At 39.3% G+C, this 17,339-nt stretch overlaps 3 protein-coding genes across 4 annotated transcripts; all 3 read right to left on the bottom strand.

The window, feature by feature from the left end:
• Nucleotides 1–18: 18 nt before the first annotated feature.
• On the bottom strand, nucleotides 19–5,905 carry LOC141762727 (pyrin-like). Its single transcript, XM_074626758.1, has 3 exons — nucleotides 5,900–5,905; nucleotides 5,721–5,776; nucleotides 19–1,690 (listed from the first exon to the last, which is right to left on the bottom strand). The coding sequence occupies exons 1-3, from the start codon at nucleotides 5,903–5,905 to the stop codon at nucleotides 778–780; spliced, it is 975 nt and encodes a 324-aa protein (XP_074482859.1). The 3' UTR covers nucleotides 19–777.
• A 138-nt stretch (nucleotides 5,906–6,043) lies between these two features.
• Nucleotides 6,044–9,240, bottom strand: LOC141764544 (E3 ubiquitin-protein ligase TRIM21-like). The gene is made up of 2 exons (XM_074629846.1): nucleotides 9,102–9,240; nucleotides 6,044–8,451 (listed from the first exon to the last, which is right to left on the bottom strand). Exon 2 carries the CDS (start codon nucleotides 8,048–8,050, stop codon nucleotides 6,809–6,811), a length of 1,242 nt encoding a protein of 413 aa, XP_074485947.1. The 5' UTR covers nucleotides 8,051–8,451; nucleotides 9,102–9,240; the 3' UTR covers nucleotides 6,044–6,808.
• Nucleotides 9,241–10,309: 1,069 nt separating this feature from the next.
• Nucleotides 10,310–16,918, bottom strand: rbm34 (RNA binding motif protein 34). 2 transcript variants are annotated; one of them, XM_074629844.1, is made up of 12 exons: nucleotides 16,775–16,918; nucleotides 16,593–16,667; nucleotides 14,662–14,818; nucleotides 14,223–14,350; nucleotides 13,525–13,741; nucleotides 13,175–13,234; nucleotides 12,589–12,632; nucleotides 12,407–12,490; nucleotides 12,256–12,319; nucleotides 12,114–12,156; nucleotides 11,907–12,025; nucleotides 10,310–11,779 (listed from the first exon to the last, which is right to left on the bottom strand). In XM_074629844.1, exons 2-12 carry the CDS (start codon nucleotides 16,613–16,615, stop codon nucleotides 11,402–11,404), a joined length of 1,317 nt encoding a protein of 438 aa, XP_074485945.1. In that variant the 5' UTR covers nucleotides 16,616–16,667; nucleotides 16,775–16,918; the 3' UTR covers nucleotides 10,310–11,401. The 2 variants fall into 2 exon arrangements, with proteins under 2 accessions (XP_074485945.1, XP_074485946.1); XM_074629845.1 differs by having other exon boundaries at nucleotides 16,764–16,795.
• Nucleotides 16,919–17,339: the final 421 nt, after the last annotated feature.

Below are 17,339 nucleotides of genomic sequence, written 5' to 3'. Positions count from 1 at the left end.
GTCACTGCTTACTCAGGCTTTGTGTTCAACAACTAGTTTATTTACAGTTTTTATTTAACAATCACATATTTACAGATCTCTTTAACTCAATAGCCATCTTACCAGTATTCACAAAACAATGAAAAAGTGACCAGTAATTAATTATACCACATTTCACACAAAATAGAAAATTATATTAGCATTTATTCTCTTAATTAACTTTCTCCATTAACTTTTTATGCCCACTATAAATAAATGACATACTGTATTCTGTAGACATTATAGGGATGTAATAGGCCTTACTTATCTTAATTTTGTTTTGGTAGCACTTCATTTTACAGGTCTGCAAATTTAATTGTAATTAGGTAATAATTAGCAAGTAACCTATTTGAAATTTCTGCCAAATTACCCCAATATTTACATAAACATTGATTGAAAATCACTTTATCATAAACATTTATTTAATAAACATTTATATTTAATAATTATACGCTAAAATAAGATATAATCATGTTAAAATGGGGGGGCGGAGAGGTTCCAAGGCCGGAATCAAACCCGGGACATGGCTGTTATACAATATTGTATACGCTGTAACCACTCGGCTAACAAGGTTTAACAGGGTTTTAAATAGATATTCTCCACATAACGTGGGTCATGATGCAGGGTTGAAGACATGAATGCATCAAATCAATGTGTTGGCTATGTAGAAAATAAGATGTAGACTCTAACGGGTTGCCATTAATGTGTACATGTTCCCTTGAATGAAAAAAAAATCAATACATGAAATAAGATAAGTTATTAATTTACTCCAACAGGAGAGATGATCAGAGGGGTAGAGTTTTTACCACCTTTATGACGTTCAGGACTGAAGTATGGGAAGAGTTTCTCAGTGAAGCAGCAGCCAGTAAAGGAGTAGATAAGAGCTGCAGCATCTACGTCATAAAAGGAGACCAGACCCTCCTCATAATCCACAAACACCCCCACCTTCTGAGGCTGAGACTTCAGAGAGAGACTGACTGGAGGGACAGCAGGAGCTTTGTACTCATTTCCATTTCTCAAACATATAGTCCAGTAACCATCCTCAGGGCTCAGTGTGATGACTCCCTTCCTGTTGATCGACTCTCTGGCCACTCCAAAGTCCCATTCAGTCTTTCCTTTAACTTGAACCTCAAAGTAAAATCTGCCTGAAGAGAAACTCTGCTTTCCTAAAACACATACACATTTAGAAAATCTCTCTGGGTTGTCTGGGAGATTCTTCTTCACATCACCATGATTCACTTGTTTCCCATCATCAGACAGGATGAGTTCAGCTTGAGCTGTATCAGGATCAAGAGTCACATCTACTGCATACTGCTGGACCCTCTTCAGCTCATCTTCAAGCAGCTTCTTCATCTCTTTACTGAGTGTCTCCTCCAGCTGAGCCACAGCTTTCACCACAGTCCCCTCATATGATGGACGGACGCTGACCTCTGTCCAGTCCTTGGTGGGTGGAGCAGCTTTCAGGGACTGGACACTCTGGAGAAGATGGAGTTGGTCTTCAGAGCGTTTGAGCTGCTCCACTTCAGTCCTTCTCTTCGTCAGCTCAGAGATTTCCTGTTCCAGCTCTTTGTTGAAAGCTTCGGCCTGTTTTTCTGTTGTTTTCTGCTTCTCTTTGATCGTGTCGAAAGAGTGGAACTTCCTGCCTGAGTAGAGCTGAAGTTTTGTGTTAATTCTGGTTGTTCAAAGTGTAAATATTATCAGCTGTACTCACCAGTGTTTGGCAGAGACTCTGCTGTGTTGTTGAGAAACACCTGATGAACTCAGTTTGAATTTTCTTTTAGAGAGAAACGGAGACTTGCGTGGCTGCCACTCTAACAAACTTCACTCTCGTTTCTGCAGTGTGACGTTGAACCTCTGGTTTTTCTAGTGTTGCTCCGCCTCTCACTGCAGCTCTGTTGGTTTGTTTCCTCCCTCTGATTTACACGGTTATTGGGAAATACCAGGTACTCTCTGGTTAATATGGAGCAAAGGTGGTGATATACCTAACAGGTAGGAGGAGTAAGGCATGTTAAAAGGTGTTTCTTATCTTTATTATGTTGAAACTTTAAGTTGCCTCAGATTTACTTTAACCAAAAGAGTTTAATTTATTTGACACAAGAGAGACGTCACACATATCTGTAACATGTCAATAACACAATAAGACTTATTTACATCATGGTCATTGATATCAAGGAAACATACTGACATCAAATCAAACAACAAATACAATATGTATCATCGACAAGAAAATCAGAACATCAGGAAATAAAAATTTATATTTTAACTATAGGCCTTTTCAGACATGGAATATGTAACATTGTGAGTTAAAAATATCATGATAGCAAAGAAGAAGAGTGTTTTTTCTCATTGCATCACTCATGGATTTTGAAGCTGGAATTAAAACAACAACAAATTTCTAAAATCCTGTTTTCACAGTCATGACATATTGATTGTAGATTGATGAGGGGGAAAAGTGAATGTAAATAATCATCTGCTTATATGATCAATTTGACCCAGACAGATGTGATCACTGTAAGCGGTTTGTGGGTAGCCGACTGAACCAGAGTTGGTGATTGTTGGAAAGACTAACAAAGACGGTTTTGATGAGTTTTATTTTGTTTGTGTCGACTTTGACTGAAGTGTGTTTTACGATGCTCCGCCGCTAGAACAGTTGATTCGCCCAGTTGAAACTACAGCAGCGGAGGGCCACACACACAAACATACACCTAATGTAGGCCTATAGCTACATGTTGCAAAATGACTTTTACTCTACCAGGAAACATTCATCACTTGACATGACTGTCTGTCTGAGTCATTCCATTCAACCATAAAATATGCAGGTTGTGCAACAAACTGGCAACCATTAAATTCAAGTGAAGGCAATGGAGCGGAGGAGGGAAAGTGTGACATCTAGTGGCTGAATGTTATCAATGTTTTCAATAGCACCTTTAACATTATTAAAAGGAAAAACGGCAAATCTTCAACTCTGTGAAGCTGGAACCATGAAATGTTTTTACATGAAATATGACTTAAACCATCAAAATAATGAATCCATTCATTTTCTGTTGCTCTACTAATTAACTAATCGTTCATATTGATCTTGTATAAAGTGTTGGGTAGTATAATCTAGAACAAAAAATGTATAAACTTTTTGTATGTTTTGTCATAGTCAAGTCAGCACACTGACACACTGACAGCTGTTGTTGCCTGTTGGGTTTGAGTTTGCCATGTTATGATTTGAGCATATCTGTTATGCTAAATGCAGTACCTGTGAGGGTTTCTGGACAATATCTGTCATTGTTTTGTGTTGTTAATTGATATGCAAAAATAAATATATCCATATATTTGCATAAAGCAGCATATTTGCCCACTCCCATGTTGATAAGAGTATTAAATGATTGACAAATCTCCCTTTAAGGTACATTTTGAACAGATAAAAAATTTATGATTAATTTGCTATTCATTGTGATTAAATATTTTAATCGATCGACAGTCCTGATTAATATCTCTACGTCCACTGGATTAAAATGGAGGCTCTGCCTCTTATTGACCTGTTGCCATGGTGAATCGTAGTATCAGAGAACCATTGATGATGGCTTTTCATGTTCAGGTTCAACCTACTCAGAGTTGATTGAACTGACTCTGATCAGCTGTTCTGAAAGCGAAAACTCAAGAGTTTCCCTCCTCAGGATTAGTCAACTCAGAGTTCAGGTTTAGGCTTAGAGTTTGTTAAACCTGCTTTCTGAAACGAGGCCGTGTTCTTCACACAGAAACAACAAGAAGTTTAAAATCACACAGTATCAATAAAACAAGAAAAGGCAAAACAAGCTGGTTTGTTTTCTGCTTTCTGTCCTGCCGCGTATTGTGAGTGCACAGAGTCTGAGCGAGGACGATATAGAATGAGAGGATCAACAGGAAACACCCGCCACCTTCCCCCTCCTCTTCCTCATGTGGACCCCTCCTTCCATGACGACCTGCTAACGCCTCGGCCTCCATCACTCCGGCCGACGTCCATCACTTCCCATCAAGTGGTCCTAAAGGGAATTAGTTTTTTATTCCTGGTTTATCCATGACAGTAGTGTTTGTTTTTTTTACTTAAATTACCCGTTTTGGGGTATAAAGAGTATCTGGATCATAACGGCCAGAGAATTACAAGAGCCCGTCCCCGCTCCACCATCATTAGGTATGTTCTCATTAACTGGACTGGGTGTTAACATGAATCCGTTCCTTCCCTCAGGGTGGTGTAGCACGCATCCTGACAGCATCATGTACCAGGTTTACACTGTCTGACAACCATCTTCATGGTTATTATGATATCAGTCGTAGAAAGTGACACAAACAGGAATCTTCTCTCTGCTCGGATGCTTCACAAAGTATTTATTGTTTTATGTTATCAGTCGTCTTTCTGTTCAGTCTCAACTAAACACTTTTTAAAAAGTGATTTTTGTTCATTTTAAAGAGGACGATCCTCTTTAGGAAAGACAAAATAAAAAATGTGAACAAACTATGAAGTTGTCTTGTGAGTTTATTTGATTAGGTCAACATTATGAGCTTTCGTGCTTGTCGCTGTGCACGGGTCAACGCTCGCAATCTAGTGACCAAACATTATTAAAATAAGCATCTTACAACAGTTTGTGTGACTTTGTGCCCAGCAGCTCTTCATTTCTGTACCTGTAATTTTAGAGACCAAAGAGACGTCCCAGAAACTACAGTAAAGATCTTCTCCACAGAGATTCATCCACAGCAGGTCAAGACTAAACTTCCTGTTTCACTACTGCGTCACTTTTTCTTTATCATTTCTTCAAAGAAATAACTGCGTTTCGACTCAAATTGTTTTCGTCGCTGATCAGTCCTGCTTTGCCTGGAATCCCACAATGCTTTGCGATACACTCGTGTCCCAAAGAAAACAGCATTAATGGAACAGTTCAACATTTTAGGAAATATGTTTATTCGCTTTCTTGCTGAGTGTTAGACGAGAAGATCAATAACACTCACGTCTGTTTGTTAAATATGAAGCTACAGCCAGGGTGTGGTTAGCGTAGCTTAGCATAAAGACTGGAAGCAGGGGGAAACTGCTAGCCTGGCTCTGTCTAAAGTTTAAAAACACACCTGCCAACACCTCTAAAGCTCACTTATTAACATATTGTGTGTACATTGTTTAATGTGTATACAAACAGAAATGTAAAAACTACACTTTGTGGTTTTAGTTGTATGTTAGAAGTGAAAGGACGAAGAGTCTGAACTCACCACAGTTCTGATCTGATCCATTTGTCTCTGGAAGTGATTCTTCGTATGTTTTACGGAGATGAATCTCAGTGAAAGAGCTCCAACACATCACTACTGTCTGTGTCTCCGTTTTAATTTGATTTATGATGTGCATTCAGAAACTACACAGATTTACAAGTTTTGCTGGGAAATTATATTTGCATTCAGCAAAGAACTACCATTGTACAACGAATTCTGACAAAATTAAAGAACGTATTTATTTTAACACAATAACGGGAACACCAGACAATATAATCTGATACAACAGGTAAGAAGTTATAAATGGTGTACTTTTTATTATTATTTATTTAGTCTGGGATTCTATTTATTTATTTATTTATTCTATTTTGGCTTCAGTTTCTTCTTTTGTCCTTTACTTTTTACTCTTTGTTTGGATCCACCATCTCTCCTCAGTCAGTTTTATTCTTCTGCTTCTCCTTCTTCACCGACCTCTTCACCCGGCCTCCAGTTTGGTGGCGTTCAGTTCCAACGCCAGCTGCACTGAGTCGGCGCTCTGCGACAGGAAGACAAACAGATACAATACCACAAACTCTCACATAAAACCTGGTATATAAATAACAGCCATGTGAAGCACTAACACATGCCAGGTGGAAAATATTCTGAAGACATTATTTACGTTCATCATTATGCTCTCCATCACTGTAGGATAAAAAAAACGTGGATTACAGGAAACACAATGTATTTCTCATGAAATACAGTTTATGTGTAAACCAGGCTTTTCTGTTTAGTGTTTGGTGCTCAAGTCACTGCTTACTCAGGCTTTGTGTTCAACAACTAGTTTATTTACAGTTTTTATTTAACAATCACATATTTACAGATTTCTTTGATTCAATAGCCATCTTACCAGTATTCACAAAACAATTAAAAAGTGACCAGTAATTAATTATACCACATTTCACACAAAATAGAAAATTCTATTAGCATTTATTCTCTTAATTAACTTTCACCATTAACGTTTTATGCCCACTATAAATATATGACATACTGTATTCTGTAGACACTATAGGGATCTAATAGGCCTTACTTACCTTAACTTTGTTTTGGTAGCATTTCATTTTACAGGTCTGCAAATTACATGGTAATTATGTGATAATTAGCAAGTAACCTATTTGAAATTTCTTTGGAATTACTGTCAAATTACCCCAATATTTACCTCAATTTATCGAAAATGACTATTATAAACATTTATTTAATAAACATTTATATTTAATAATTATACGCTAAAATAGGATGTAATCATGTTAAAATGGGGGGCGGAGAGGTACCAAGGCCGGAATCAAACCCGGGACATGGCTGTTATACAATATTGTATATGCTGAAACCACTCGGCTAACAAGGTTTAAAAGGGTTTTAAATAGATATTCTCCACATAACGAGGGTCATGATGCAGGGTTGAAGACATGAATGCATCAAATCAATGTTTTGGCTATGTAGAAAATAAGATGTAAACTCTGACGTGTTGTCATTAATGTGTACATGTTCCCTTGAATGAAAAAAAAATCAATACATGAAATAAGATAAGTTATTAGTTTACTCCAACAGGAGAGATGATCAGAGGGGTAGAGTTTTTACCACCTTCATTAACACCAGGACTGAAGAATGGGAGGAGTTTCTCAGTGAAGCAGCAGCCAGTAAAGGAGTAGATAAGAGCTGCAGCACCTACATCATAAAAGGAGACCAGACCCTCCTCATAATCCACAAACACCCCCACCTTCTGAGGCCGAGACTTCAGAGAGAGAAGAACTGAACGGTCATCAAGAGCTTCATACTTATATCCATTTCTCAACCATATAGTCCAGTTACCATCCTCAGGGCTCAGTGGGGTGTCTCCCTTCCTGTTGATCGACTCTCTGGCCACTCCTAAGTCCCATTCAGTCTTTCCTTTAACTTTAACCTCAAAGTAAAATCTGCCTGAAGAGAAACTCTGCTTTCCTAAAACACAAACACAATCATTAAATCTCTCTGGGTTGTTTGGGCGATTCTTTTTTACCTTACCAAGACGTACTTGTTTCCCGTCATCAGACAGGATGAGTTCAGGATAAGCTGTATAAGGATCAACTGTCACATCCACTGCATACTGCTGGATCCTCTTCAGCTCTGGCTCAGCGACCAGCTTCTTCATCTCTTTACTGAGTGTCTCCTCCAGCTGAGCCACAGCTCTCACCACAGTCCCCTCATATGATGGACGGACGCTGACCTCTGTCCAGTCCTTGGTGGGTGGAGCAGCTTTCAGGGACTGGACACTCTGGAGAAGATGGAGATGGTCTTCAGAGCGTTTGAGCTGCTCCACTTCAGTCCTTCTCTTCGTCAGCTCAGAGATTTCCTGTTCCAGCTCTTTGATGAAAGCTTCGGCCTGTTTTTCTGTTGTTTTCTGCTTCTCTTTGATCGTGTTGATGAGATTGGCCTGGCCTCTCTCAACAGACTCCTTCAGAGCAGTGAAGACCTGAACACCTTCTGCTATCTCTCTGTCTGCATCTTCCTCACTGAGGTCAACTGAGTGTTTGATCTCCTGAATCTTCAGTCGTCTCTTCTGGATCATCTGCTGGATTTCAGCCTCTGTCTTCCCCAGCTCGGCCTTCTTTCCTTCATATTCTTCTTTCAGAGGAACAAACTCATGTGTCTTGTGGTCTAAAACGAGGCAGAGTATGCAGACACATGTCTGGTCAGTCTTACAGAACAGCTCCAGAGGTTTATCGTGCTTCGTACACATCCTGCCTTCCAGGTTCTCCACAGGGTCGATCAGCTGATGTCTTTTCAGGCCTGACATTGTCAGATGAGGCTCCAGGTGAGTCTCACAGTAGGAGGCCAGACACACCAGGCAGGACTTCAGGGCCTTCAGTTTGGTTCAAGTGCAGACGTCACAGGGAACTTCTCCTGGTTTGGACACTTGTTGCTCTGAGCTGCTGCTGCTGGTTTTATGTTGAGCTGACTGTCTGAACTGAACAACCATCTCAGAGATGAAAGTGTTAACGTGCAGCTCAGGTCTTGTGTTGAAAACCTTTTTACACATCGGACACAGGCACCTGTCACTAGTATTCCAGTGTTCATTGATGCAGTTTTTGCAGAAGTTGTGTCCACATGATGTGCAGACTGGATCAGTGAACACATCCAGACAGATGGAGCACAGAAACTGATCTTCAGATCGCAGATAGTTTGCAGCAGCCATGTCTACACACATAGTGAAAGAAAATAAATAAATGTGATTACTGTTCTTTTAAATATACCACATGATATTAGGTAAAGTAATTTTGAATTATATATCCTGTGTTTTGACTTGCAATGAGCCGCGAGCAACCAAAACCATTTAAGCCGTGTTGACAAGCTCAAGCTTGCTACTCTGGCAAAATGGCACCTAATATATCCATAACATGTTGTGTAGACCAAATTGTATTGAAGAATAACACTGCTAACAAAGCTCTGCTTACTTGATGACAAACACATTGTATTTCCTCTATAGCTGCTTCACATTAAAAGCCTCCTGCTGGTTCTCTGGTGGAAAGCTTTTAATATGAAACAGCTAGAGGAAATAGAGGAAGCATTATGTAGGAAGAGATCAGTAAACAGTAATAATAGCAGGAAAGTAGGAGTGAAACTAAACTCCAAACCACCAAGACTCAGTTAAAAGTTACTTAAGTCCTGAGAACTGACACAGAGAGACTGTTTAAAGCTGTTAAAGTGGGCTACTGTTTAGAGGACCTGAAGACAAACAGTCATAGTTCAGTATGACATGAAAAGAGTGGAACTTCCTGCCTGAGTAGAGCTGAAGTTTTGTGTTAATTCTGGTTGTTCAAAGTGTAAATATTATCAGCTGTACTCACCAGTGTTTGGCAGAGACTCTGCTGTGTTGTTGAGAAACACCTGATGAACTCAGTTTGAATTTTCTTTTAGAGAGAAGCAGAGACTTGCCAATTTGACAAACTTCACGCTCAGTCCTGGTGTGTGAGGTTGAAGCTCTGGTCTGTAGTGTTGCTCTACCTCTAACTGCAGCTAGTATGAGGAAATACCAGGTTATCTCTGGCTAATGTGGAGCAAAGAAGCTATAATTAACAGGTAGGAGGAGTAAGGAATGTTAAAAGGTGTGGCCAATTACCTTCATTATGTGTGTTTAAACTTTCAAAGTTTCTCAGCTTTACTTTAACAGAAGAGACGTCACACACACACATTTATCTGTAACATGTCAATGATAACACTATAAGACTTATTTCCATTGTCGTCCCTGAAAGACCTCCAACAAATACAACATGTATCAGCAACAAGTAAATGTGGTTTTATTTGTATGTTAGAAAGTGAATTGGACAGAGAGTTTGAACTCATCACAGTTCTGATCTGATCCATTTGGTTCTGTTGGCTTTAAGTGTTTCTTTGTGTGTTTTACAGATGATGAAAAGCTCCAACACATCACTACTGATAAGTTAACCCTCGTGCATCACTAGGGACCTTTTGGGCTTTTTGATTTTAAATTATTCTATCATTTTGGCTGTGTTAATGCACATTGCACAAATTTTGGCAAAGTTGAGTTTTTTTTTCTTATTATTTTGGAAGTTCAATCTCAGCTCCTGTAATAAGATTATAAAAAACTGTGTAGCTAAAATACAGACACTCAGACCCTTAAGGACAGAAATGTCCCCATTGAAACCAACCACATGCATGTGCATGCACAGGCCTTCAAACTCAATAGAATATAATATACAGTATCTCCTTGGTGCAGTACATTTCTGCGTATGAGTTACAGCGTAGGCTATTGAGCTTTGGAGAGAGTGTGCGTGTGTGTGTATTATCTTCGTAGGGATGTACATGTGTGCCTACATGCAAGTGTATGTGATTGCATGACCATGTGAGCTGAGAGCAAGTGGCTCTCATGGCTTTGTTGTTCAAAGTGATCTTGTAGGCTATTTTTGCTTTAATTCTAGAGCAAAATAAGGTAATACTAGTAGTAAAAAAATAATAATGGGACATTTTGCATGGACCATAAGTTAACAGGTGACATTCTTCAATCTAATACTGCACAAAAAATAATGCATCAAAATCAATGTATGTACAGTATATGTTTATTATTGGAAATCACACAAAACAAAACAATGACAAATATTGATCAGAAACCCTCACAGGTACTGCATTTAGCAAAAATAAAAAACATGCTCAAAACATAACATGACAAACTGCAGCCCAACAGACAACAACAGCTGTCAGTGTGTCAGTGTGCTGACTTGACTATGACTTGACTCAGACTGCATGTGATTATCATAAAGTGGGCATGTCTGTAAAGGGGAGACTCGTGGGTACCCATAGAACCCATTTTCATTCACATTGCTTGAGGTTTTTCCTCGCCAAGTTTGGAGCATTATTTAACGTACTTCCCGACAAACTATTTAAAACTGAGCTCGCTACAACCTCCGAAAGATTGTTTGTGTTAAAGAAATTAGTGGCGTTAAAATTAATTTGCATTAACGCGTCATTGCGTTAGCTTCGACAGCCCTAATTTCTATATTATGGCATGATGTAAAAAAAAAAAGAGGCATTTAATGGGTTAAATCTGAAAATGAATGAATACTTGGTAGTTATGATCAGGACTTGAAAATATGAACTTTCTGCAAATGGAAAATATTAAAATATAGTATTTTTATAGCAGTTTTAGGAAGGAGACATTTTTGTTTTCCAAAGTAACAAGTGGGAGTTTTTCCTTCTTTTTTGTCTTAATCTGATGCCTCAAATTTAATAGACAGAAAATAATTCTTATTTTTTCATAAAAAACAACAATGGCTTTTTGTAAACTTGCATTTAAAGGGTTCAAATTCTGAAAATGAATGAATATTTGGTAGTTATGATCAGCACTGGTGTTGGTTAAAAGATTTAAGTCGATGAATGTGGAAAATAATATATATATTTTTTTTGATGCTGACATTTTGGTTCTCTGAGGACATCAGATCAACTTTTTAAAGGGATGCACAAGGGGTTAAGTTTCCTGAGTGAAACTCAGTGACTGATGTAAACAGGCCTGTTGTTCCTTTTCCAGATAACTCGGTGAACCTGCTGCTGGGATTAGATCAGCAAAAGCTGCATCAGTGATGGGTTCGATCAGAAAGAGTCCTCACACACTTTTATTTCTGTAAGATGCAGATCAGATATGAACAGTCTTTTTGGACCTTGGTTTCTTCTTCTGTACTTTCTTTTTATTCTTTTTGATTGGATCCACCATCTCGCCTTTGAAGGAGGTGGAGCTTTTAGTCGACTTCTGCTGGTTTCCAGAGAATTTCTTTTGAGGCTTGAAACCTCCCCCACCGCCTCCTCTCTCCTGCCCGGGGCCCTTCATGGGGCCCTTCATGGGGCCCTTCATGGGGCCCTTCATGGGGCCCTTCATGGGGCCCTTGCCGGTCCTCCTTGTGGTTCCTTTGTCATCAGTTTTATTCTTCTGCTTCTCCGACCTCTTCACCCGGATGGACCTGCCTTCCAGTTGGGTGCCGTCTAGTTCCAACGCCAGCTGCACCGAGTCGGCGCTCTGCAACAGGAAGACAAACGGGTTCAATACCACAGACCCTCACATACTGTAAAACCTGGTATATAAATAACAACAATAACCTCGAGAGAACACAAACTGAAAGAGGAAGTCATGTGAGTCGTCGTACCTCAAACAGGACATAGCCAAATCCTTTCCCCAGTCCAGAGTTCTGGTCTCGTACCACTCGTACAGCCTCCACTGTCCCACACTCCTCAAAGTGCCGCCGAAAAGCCAGTTCATTCATCACTAAACACACACACAGAGAGCAGGTTAAAGTCAACACAAGATGTCTAACATCAACACTCGTCAAGGTTAAAACTGCAGAGAGGCTCACCGAACGGAAGATTCCCCACAAATATGGAGCGCTTGTGATCGTGCTGCAAGACAATAACAATGTCACCAAATTATGTTCCAATATTACTAAAACTAATAACGGATTAAAAATTCATCAGGTGAACTGTGATGTGGAGACTCACTGATGAGTCGTCCTTCACTCTGTCCACTCGGATGTGAAAGTCTTTCTCGATCTCCATGCCGTTCCTGTCAGCAGAGACAAACAGAAGAAAAGCTTGTTGACAGTGAAATGAACAGAGCGACTCCGTTTGTGGGAATGATTCGATGTCTGACCTCTCTAACGCTTTGGCGACCGCGCCCTCGTCTTTAAACACCACGTAGGCGTTCATGCTTTGCTTTTTGGGATGAAGTTTGCGTCTGTGAAGTGAAAAAATGAGGACGACACACAGAGTTTAACAATTGAGGAGGTTGGTTTGGTAGTTCATCAACTCTCAACTCTACAGGCAGGAACTTACTGAATAACTGCTACTTTACGGGACATGAGGGGATCCTCTCTGACCTGCAGGGAACAAACAAAACAGATGGTGAGGAGAAGTTACAGTTTCTTTAATGCAGGGGTTCTCAACCTTTTTGGGGCCAGGGACTCCTTACAGGGGAGAAGATTTTCCAAGGACCCCCTCATAATCGTAAAACCAATTAAACATAAGCTTACTACCATTTGTTCTCTTAGATGTCATTGTTTGTATTCTAAAACATTTCAACTCAAATACCTCAGACCTGTTTCATAGTGATAAGCAGAAATGCATTTCAATTTGAATCATGTTAAGATATGATGTGATAATCCTTTATTAGTCCCACAGTAGGGACATTTGCAATGCTATTTAATGTTAATACCACCTATACACCTTCAATGTATACCTTCCATTCAGCAAGATAGCTAGTTCAGACAGCTTCTTCTTTTTCCCTCTTTGATAATCATTATTGAATGAAATGATGATTAGTCCTGAGAACAGCATGTCAGGGAGGAGTATTATGACTGACTAGCGCTCGCATGTTTAATACCAAACTGTTTGCATTATTTGTGTGTTGTTGTATTTTTACCACAGAGCGAAACCGGATGGACTCGATGGATCCTTTATCCCTGAAGAGGCTCTGCAGGGTCTGAAAAACAAAAGTAAACAAACCATCAGGTTCGTCCTCTCTCCAACATATTACCGAACAATCCAGGAATAAACAATAAAAAAACAGGTTTAAAGTTCTAAAAACAGAAGTGAAGCTGTGGAGGCCAAATATTTGGTCTCTGAACATATCTGCTGTCTGGTGAAAACTGAGTTTGACATTACATCAATTTAAGGACACAGTTCCGGGGGAAAGTTCCTGCGGTTGAAACGGGGCTAAAACAACATTTTGTAATGAAAAACAAGCTTCTAATTCTTCTGTCCTCTCTGTACCTTTCTGGTGCAGCCGATGGGCAGGTTGCCTACGAACACCGTCCTCTTCCCCTTTGTCACCTCCTCCTCTTTACTGGCCTTCAGCCTCTGCCTCTTCATCACCCACTTCTCCGCATCGTTCTCTCCGCTCGGCTCCGGCGCTTTCCTCTTCTTCGACTTCTTGGCGGGCGCCTCAGGCCCTCGCTCGTCCTCGTCTGCGTTCTGTAAACTGATTTCCCTGAAACCAACGGAGGAAGAGGATGAAGAGGGATGAGAGGGACGGATGTTACAGATTCACGGAGGAGAAACAAATCCAAGAAGTGGAGAAGGTTTTGTCATTTTTTACTAGACTAATTTAGATGACAAAACAATGATGATAGTCCGTCCATCCATCAATTATCTGTAATCGCCTATCCCGTTCGGGGTTGTGGGGGGGGCTGGAGCCGATCCCAGCTGACATTGGGCGAAGGCGGGGTACACCCTGGACTGGTCGCCAGACTATCACAGGGCTGACAGATAGAGACAGACAACCATTCACACTCACATTCACACCTACGGGCAATTTAGAGTCACAATAATGATCGTATTATATACAAATGCAAAGAAGAAAAATAGGAGAACGAGCAAAAACAGGAGAAAGCAGATAAGAGGCAAGAAAGAAGAAGACAGCTCTATGGATTAATGAATCGATCGATGGACTGATGTCAGTTTCTCCTCACCTGTTTTCCACCTGCTGGTCGGCTTCTGATTTCTCCTTAAGTGGCTTCTGCTTTTTCTTGCCGGGTTGACCTTTGACCCCTGGAGTTTCCTTCTGCTCCTCCTTTACTTCTGTGCTCTTCTGAACAGGCTGCCATAAAACACAGAACACAAACAACCACATGGGACACGTTAAAGGTCAGTCTGGAGATATGTTATACTTTTCTTCATGTTCAGACTCAAACCAACAGTGAATGTATCTACTAACTCAATCCCACATACTCCGTCCTGCTGCCACTAACACTCACTAGAGCACCACATGTGGATTAATACACCGCTGAAAATAGTCCCCAACAAATGCACTACTTCCTCCTCTATGTTTGTTTGATTAAAACTACAGTGAGCAACTGATTCAGGAAATTAGTGAGACTTTTTTCAAATGAAACTATATATTTGAGTTACCTTGGGTGCAGGCTGAAACAGGAGCGGTGCAGCCGGTGCAACGTTGCTGAATAAAGCCGACAGTGATCCGGAGGCTTTGGACTTCTTCTTGAACAAACTTCCTGACACCTGACCCACCACGTAGTCAGCTGCTGGTTGTTCCGGCGACGCCTCTTCACTGAAGACAGAAACACTGAAGTGAAGAAGGTACAGCACCCAGAAAACATGACAGAACAGCTGCTCTGAGGTGCCAGGATCCACTTATCATATTTATATAGCTGCTAAACTAAAGAGGGTGACACTCGTTACTAAAGGATCAGCTCTGAGAATACAGTTTGTCATTAAAGGTAGGAACTTTTCAGCAGTAATACGGCAGATATTCGTTGTCAGGTCACAGAATCTGATGTTTTAAACTTGGTTCATGTTTAGATTTGTAGTGTGTATGAAAACAATGTGTTACTATCTTAACTTTTGTTTCTATCAATGATGTTACTGTAGTTGATTGTTCTACACATTTGTACAAGTGAATTAAACTGTTAAATAATTTGTTTAAGTAAAAGTATGTTAAGTGAAACCAGGAAAATGTACTTAAAGTATTAAAAGTAGAGAAATGTCCCCTGTGACTGTTCTATTATATATTCTATCATTAGATTATTATTACAGAAGCATTCATGTAAAAGCAGGATTTTACTGTTTCTCATTTTGAACTATTAACTAATGATTATTTTCATTATGGATTAATCTGCTGATTATTTTCTCCATTAATTGATTGATTGTTTGGTTGGTTTGTAAAAAAATAGTGAAAATAGTGAGAAATGCCGTCACAATGACTCAGAGCCCAAAGTGACACCTTCACCATGTTCATTTAGTCCAACCAACAGTCCTAACCTCAACATTATTACTAATACATTAACATTATTAAAAGGAAAAACAGCAAATCTTCACATTCGGGAAGCTGGAACCAGGAAATGTTTTTACATGATAAATGACTTAAACCATCAAAATAGTTTCCAGTTAGTTTTCTGACAATCGACTAATTGATTAATTGATTAATCGTTTCAGCTGTACTTGTAAACTGTTGGGGTAACAAATCATATTTTAAAATCTTTAAATGTTTTGCCTGTAAAACTCTTAAATGTTTTAAGTAACTAAAGCTGTCAGATAAATGTAGAAGAGTAGAAGTATAAAGTATAAAATGGAAATACTCAAGTAAAGTGCAAGTAGCTGAAATTTGTACTTCAGTAGTACATTCCACCACTACAGTGGTCTCCTGGTATAAACATGTGTTTACCTCTCAGAACACCACAGTCCTGAGATCACCAGTGTTATAGTTCAGCATAATTAATAAATGAAACTGTGCAACAATGCTGTAGAGTTCCCTCTTTAATTGTCAAGCTGTGATTAGCTTTAGACTGAAGGGTACATTTTATTATCTGGAACAAGCTCCCAGAAACCTGCAGGACCAACTCCAACTCTAAGTTCTCTTAAATCAAAGCTTAAAACTCTCCTGTTTGCTGCTGCCTTTTATTAAACCAGATAATGATCTTATACTGCACTAGAGCTTTTACTCTTGTGTTTTATACTCTATTTTAGCTTATATCCTATAGCTTTTATTTTTAGCTTGTTTTTATTTTCTAATCTTTAATGTTTTTATAACTGTTTTAATTATGTCTTAATGTTCTTTTGCACTTTGTCGCAATGTTCTTGAATGTTTATGTAAAGCACTTTGAATTGCCCTGTTGCTGAAATGTGCTCTACACATAAAGCTGCCTTGCCTATAAACAGAGGATGGATATACATTTACACTTTAATTTAAAATTTAAAAATAGCCATCTTCCAGACTGATGTTTAGTCTCAGTTACAAATTAATCTGGAGTCAGGAAAATGACTTGTTTATCTTCAGACACGTTAATTTAGGAAATAAACATCAGGACAAACATGTGTAAACAAACCTCTTCTGGTCTGTCGTCTTCATTGTTACTCCCAAATGATTCCGGCGTCACTCCAAGACTGACTTCCGGTTTGTTCTATATGTTAAAACAAGTAATTTATCAGGTTAAACTGCAGCGATTACACGACTTTCTACCACTTTACCAATAACACGGGAGTTATTACACACACACGTTTTACTTACCAGCACACGACCCGTCCTACTGTGAATGATCTCCCTAAAGGAACACGTTCACAGCGGTACAATGGTTCCGTTTAGTTTGCATCGATAAACGTTTGATTTGACACCAACGAACTGAACACGTCAGGGATTAGACAGTACGTAAAAACAAAATACGTGTATGTTTTTTTTTTACTCTACGTTTTTATCATTAGTTTTATTTTTTAAATGTTTTGTGAGAACTTGTGCAACTTTGAAATCTGTCATTTCCGGTGAGCCAAAGACGACAAATGTGTTGAGAGAACTCCCCTCCACTGAATTCTTAAGAAACCGTTTCGGTTTTGATCACAATGACTGCTCGTTCTGTGATGAACACATTGAAACTACAGACCATTTATTTTATGAATGTATTTTTTGCTAATGCTTTCTGATATGATTTGCATTATTGGTTTTCCACTAAATTTGTAAATCTTTCTAATCTAACAAATAAAAAAATTTAAAAACTTGTGCAACTTTGAAATCTGTCCTTTCCGGTGAGCCAGAGACGTCAGGAGTTTTGTGAGCACTTGTGCAGCTTTGAAATCTGTCC

Source organism: Sebastes fasciatus, chromosome 3 (genome assembly GCF_043250625.1).
Source record: "Sebastes fasciatus isolate fSebFas1 chromosome 3, fSebFas1.pri, whole genome shotgun sequence".
NCBI classification, from domain to species: Eukaryota; Metazoa; Chordata; class Actinopteri; order Perciformes; family Sebastidae; genus Sebastes; species Sebastes fasciatus.
The sequence above is the reverse complement of the archived record's forward strand: the minus strand, read 5'-3'. Positions and strand labels throughout refer to the sequence as shown.